The 5,000-nt window shown below is 33.3% G+C and overlaps 1 protein-coding gene across 1 annotated transcript in view; it reads left to right on the top strand.

Annotated features, from left to right (window-relative positions):
* LOC115217806 overlaps positions 1 to 5,000 on the top strand; it is a 549,517-nt gene that overhangs the window by 544,359 nt on the left and 158 nt on the right. The window contains exon 11 of the mRNA XM_029787489.2: positions 3,441 to 5,000. This exon is cut by the window's right edge and continues 158 nt beyond it. Coding sequence (XP_029643349.2) covers positions 3,441 to 3,574 — 134 coding nt within the window. The 3' untranslated portion in view covers positions 3,575 to 5,000. The remainder of the gene's footprint in view (positions 1 to 3,440) is intronic.

The raw sequence follows: 5,000 nt of genomic DNA on the forward strand, positions 1-5,000 counted from the left end.
ACCTTTGATGAGTTGTAGTGCACCTGAGCACTATACACAATAATTCCATTATTATTACTTATAAAAATAGCTTAAGAGATATTCTCATCTATTTTAACAGAAATATTCACACAATTTTCCTGCCATTTGAATTTGACAAAGCTTTTGATTAATACAAGACGTTACTTATGTGCTAAGGTGGTATTAAGTGGATGGCATAAAAATTTCCTATTTAGGGCTCAAATCTGTTACAGTTATTTTTTTTCTTCTCATAGACAGAATTAAACTCTGTATTGCAAACCGACGACTCCTTCATTCATAATATACTCAATTCATTAGGATTGGGAGACTTTGAGACAGTGTCTTGGCCTTGTTGTGTCTGTTCATCTCAAACTACCACCAGACTAATGAATCTAACAAGCATCTCTGGCTTTTGTTTAGGAATTCAGCAAAACAATTATTTGCTGAGGCTTGCTAATATCAACAAACTGGTTACAAATGATTGTGTTCCTGGTAAACGGTGAGAATCCGAATAGGTTGTCAGCATATTTGTGTTTGAATCTGCCAGAGAAGATTATGACTGAATCTTGCTGTTCACCATGCACACAATCATTTATCAACTCATTCTGTGTTTTTACAGTATTTTTTGTTTCTAACAGTGACACCAAATGCCATCTGAATGGACTGTAAGTCCTTTGTAAGTTGTCTTGTCAAAGGACACAGCCCAGTGCTGATGACAAGATAGAAACTGCTGGTCTCTCAGGCGCATGGCCATACTGTGGCCTTTTTGTGCAGTGAGCAACTCAGCACTAAAATCTCAAATTTCAGAGCAACTCGGAATATTTGGGAAGTCTAGAAACAAGTAATGATGGGACTGCTAGCATATTCGATAAAATAAATCACTGATATTCTAATTAATTAAAATTATATCCCAGTGACAAGAACACTACCTAAGCCAGTGGATCTCAGACTTTTGCAACTTAGAACTCCTTTTCAAAGAATGGAATTTTACAAACACCCATTTCTCATACTTTGCTCCCCACCAAAATAAAAATAATAATTAAAAAGAAACATTTGCTAATGTTGTGCAAAGGCTCATTAGTCATATTTTCTTTTAGTATTCCATCCAAAATGTGACTTATTTCAGGGACATTTAAAAAATTGTAAGGACTTTCAATGAGATTACAGAGGATCTCATCCCATCATCAGTTACGTTTCTGTTCCCTGATAACACACTGCCTTGTTCCTATTTTAATTCCAGTAAACATTTTTTTTTTTAAGATATGAGCATTGTACTTTCTTTCAGCCAGATCTCCTCCTTCCTCTTGCCAACAATATTTCCCCCCATAGATATGTCTTCACAGAATATTGGAAATGAATGACACTGCCTCTATGATGGTGACACTCAGTTACAACTATCATGCGATGGGAAGACAGAGTGACACACACACACACTCGTGTGTACACATTCTTCTTTCAGTTTCTATTAAATCCACTTACAAGGTTTTGGTTGACCTGGGGCTATAGTAGAAGATACTTGCCCAAAGTCCCATGCAATGGGATTGAACCTGAAGCTATGTAGTTGGGAGGCAATCTTCTTAATCGCACAACCACTGCACCCAATATTGTTTATAGAGTGATAACCTGAGTCAGAAGACCACCACCAGCCAAAGTGTAATCCATCTCAAACATAAATTCAAAAATAAGCAAAGATGAACTAAAACATGTCCAACACATTCTGAGGGTTTCTCACAGACCAAATCCCAAACAAAAAGCTAATCTTTCAATGTTTCTAAACATGTTTCTCACTTAAATGTCCGACAATTTCTCATTTATATGGAATTGGTCAAAAGCTATTTCTTGATTAATAGAAAATAGAAAGACCCTTTTTGCTTTAGTTGTTGTTGCTTAATCCTATGTCAGCTGTAATCAAGCGGATCTATGAACAGAGACATTCTAGCCATGACCATCCTTTCTTTTTGTACATCTACATCGATGTACATTGTCAAGTTTATCCTATTTTATTTAAGGTGTTACTATGTGCTTTGAGAATGATTTGGCTGCTATTTCTAACAGACTGCATAGAGGCATTTTTGTTTATTCATTGAAAAGAAAATATAATTACAAAGTTTATCAACATTTTTTAATGTGTTCTACTTATACATTACTAAATTGCATTATAAACATATTTATATTTTGTGCTCCTCTCTCTCTCTCTCTCTCTCTCTCTCTCTCTCTCTCTCTCTCTCTCTCTGTTTTTCAACATTTTTTTCAGCTCAAGTTAATTTTTGTTTTCAAATTTTAATCAAAAAGGCACAAGAGCTAATATTGTCTTTGCAGAGCAGTTTTTTTTATTACAGCTTTTGAAACATTTCGATATCAAACTTTGTTTAAATATAAATTCATCAAAGTTCCATTTAATGCATCATTATAAAAAACAACATCTCCTTTATATTTTGCAATCTTTGAATCTACAAAAATAAATAAAATTAAATTCAATTAATCTTCAAAAGATTCTGTCTGGAAAATTACATTGTTGTTAATCTTATGAACATGTTAATATTGTCTTTGTGTGTTTATATTACAAACACTGAGCATGTTTCTCTCTTAAATCTTTAAATGAGTTGTAACTGTTAATAAGATTATCATTTTTCAGATTAACTTCATCTTTGGAGATGAAATTTTTTTCCAATATTTACATTCTATATTAATGCCTGTCTTGTGATGTTCGAGTGTTGGACAAAATACCCGGCATTTCTCTATTTACAGTCCTTTACATTATGAGTTTAAACACTATCAAGATCAAGCAAATAAAACAGCAGTTACAAACTCCTATCAGTATTTATCAATTGTACTCCACACCAAAATCTGACACTTTGTGCCTTCGATACAAACGAAATGGGGAGGTGCAAGGCTTGGCGGTCAGTGTTTTTGGTTCACAATCATAAGGCTCTTTAGGTTAAACATGTCTGTGGAGTGCTCAGTCACTTGTGCCTTAATTTCATGAGCAGACTGTCACCCTTGATCGAATCAACTGGAATGTTTGTCTTCGTAACCGACAGGGTGCCCAGCCACAAGTCAATACTTAAATCCAAATTACATTTTTATAGGTTTGCATCCCAATTGTCATCAGTTGTCTCATTACTAGATATGTCCCCAGCAGCACCAGACTAGAGAGAAAACTAGATTAATAAGCAGCATCATCATCATCATCATCATCATGTGTAAATGGTTGAGTATAGATGACTACTACTACACTTAGTTTAGAAATAAAGGTTTCTAGTTTGAAGCCTGTTTGGTAAAACTGTACATATCAATGAATATGGCACCTGATAATGATTGGAGATCAAACGATTGAAATGCAATGTAGATATGTTTTTTTTAAATGTTTCATCTCTGAACATGGGGTGTAATAATTGGAGAAATTATAATCATTTTTTTTCTTTTTAATATTTTTTCAGGACCACGAAATGAAAAAAACCATCAGAAAACTTCAAGTTCAGAAAGATCTACGACCATCTCCAGGAAATGGTGGATAGTGTTTGGATTTATGTCATTATTATATCAAAATGGTGTCACATTTTTAGAACCATAACTAAGTACATTGACTAGTTTTTGAAAATATTTAACTTTCAGACTAGAAGAATTGAAGACAGAATCAGACTGACATATCAGGCGATCTGCAAATATGAATATCAGGAAGAATAAGAACTGAAATGATGAAAGGGATTCAGCAAATTTCATTTCCTCAGTTTTTTTTTTTTTTTTTTTTTTGTTACTAAATATAAAAAGAATTAAATTCTAATTATAAACACTAGAAATTAACTATTTATTAACATTCTTGGGAAAAAAGGTTAATAACTAACAAACCAATGCATCATGGATTCTTCACAATGATTATAAGCAGAGAATAAAGCATCATTGAACATCAGTGATGAGAAATAAATGATCTTCAGATGCTGAAATGACAAGCATTTCGACAGAAAGATTGTAGTCAATGGAATAAGAAACAACAGATTCTTTTGGGCAGGAGTTTAGTTGAAATGAAGATCAAGAAGGAATTGAAACCCCAATGAAAAAAACAAAATGAATGAGAATGTTTTGTAAAAAAAAAATAAAATAAAAGGAAACAACTGGTAAGAGAGAGAGAAAAAGATTTTTGAAATCACGAAAACTGAAGAAGAATTGATCAAATGAGAGAAACCAGTAACATCCTATAAATATTACTTCATCTGTTTTCACGACTGATGGAATCACAGATTGAGATACAGTAGCAGAATTCAGAAATATGAATTTTTTGTTTAGATAACTCTGCTACATATTTCCCCATAATGGTGGCCAATATCTTTTTTCTTCTTGTTATTCAGCAGGACTATTTTCAAAAGAAAAAAAAATTAAAAAAAGAATTTTTTGAAAACAACTTATTTGGAGAAAAAAAAATTAACAAAAAAAAATTACCAAAAAAAAAGGTAAAAAAAATCCAACTCACAAGAACCAACAGGGTCTGTTGGTGTCTGGTAATGTGTGTTTATATCTGTATGTATGGTTATAGTTAGTTAAATCTGCAAGTGCATGGGTGTACATATGCGTGAGTGTACGTCTGAGTGGTGGTATGCATGAGTGTGTGTGTGTGTGTGTGTGTGTGTGCACATACAGGTGTTTGTACATATGTGAAATTTATTCAGATGATAGCATACGACCAGTGGGTTTCTCCTTCTCCTCCTCCTTGTACTCCTACTCCTACTTCCTGTTTATAGTTTTTTTCTTAACTTTTGGTTAAATGCAAATGACTGACCACCAACACATAAATATCAATGTATGTCTATATGTCTGTCTATCCATCTATCCACTTATCCACATAGCTCTCTATCTACCTAACAACTCTCAATATTTATATCTACACATGCAAACAGACAGACACACTCGCCTACATACATACACACACACACACACACACACACTCGCACTCTTGTGATATTTCTCATTTGAAACTGGTTATTATTTTAGTTGTTTCTGTTATA

Source organism: Octopus sinensis, linkage group LG12, assembly GCF_006345805.1.
Source record: "Octopus sinensis linkage group LG12, ASM634580v1, whole genome shotgun sequence".
Classification (NCBI taxonomy): Eukaryota; Metazoa; Mollusca; class Cephalopoda; order Octopoda; family Octopodidae; genus Octopus; species Octopus sinensis.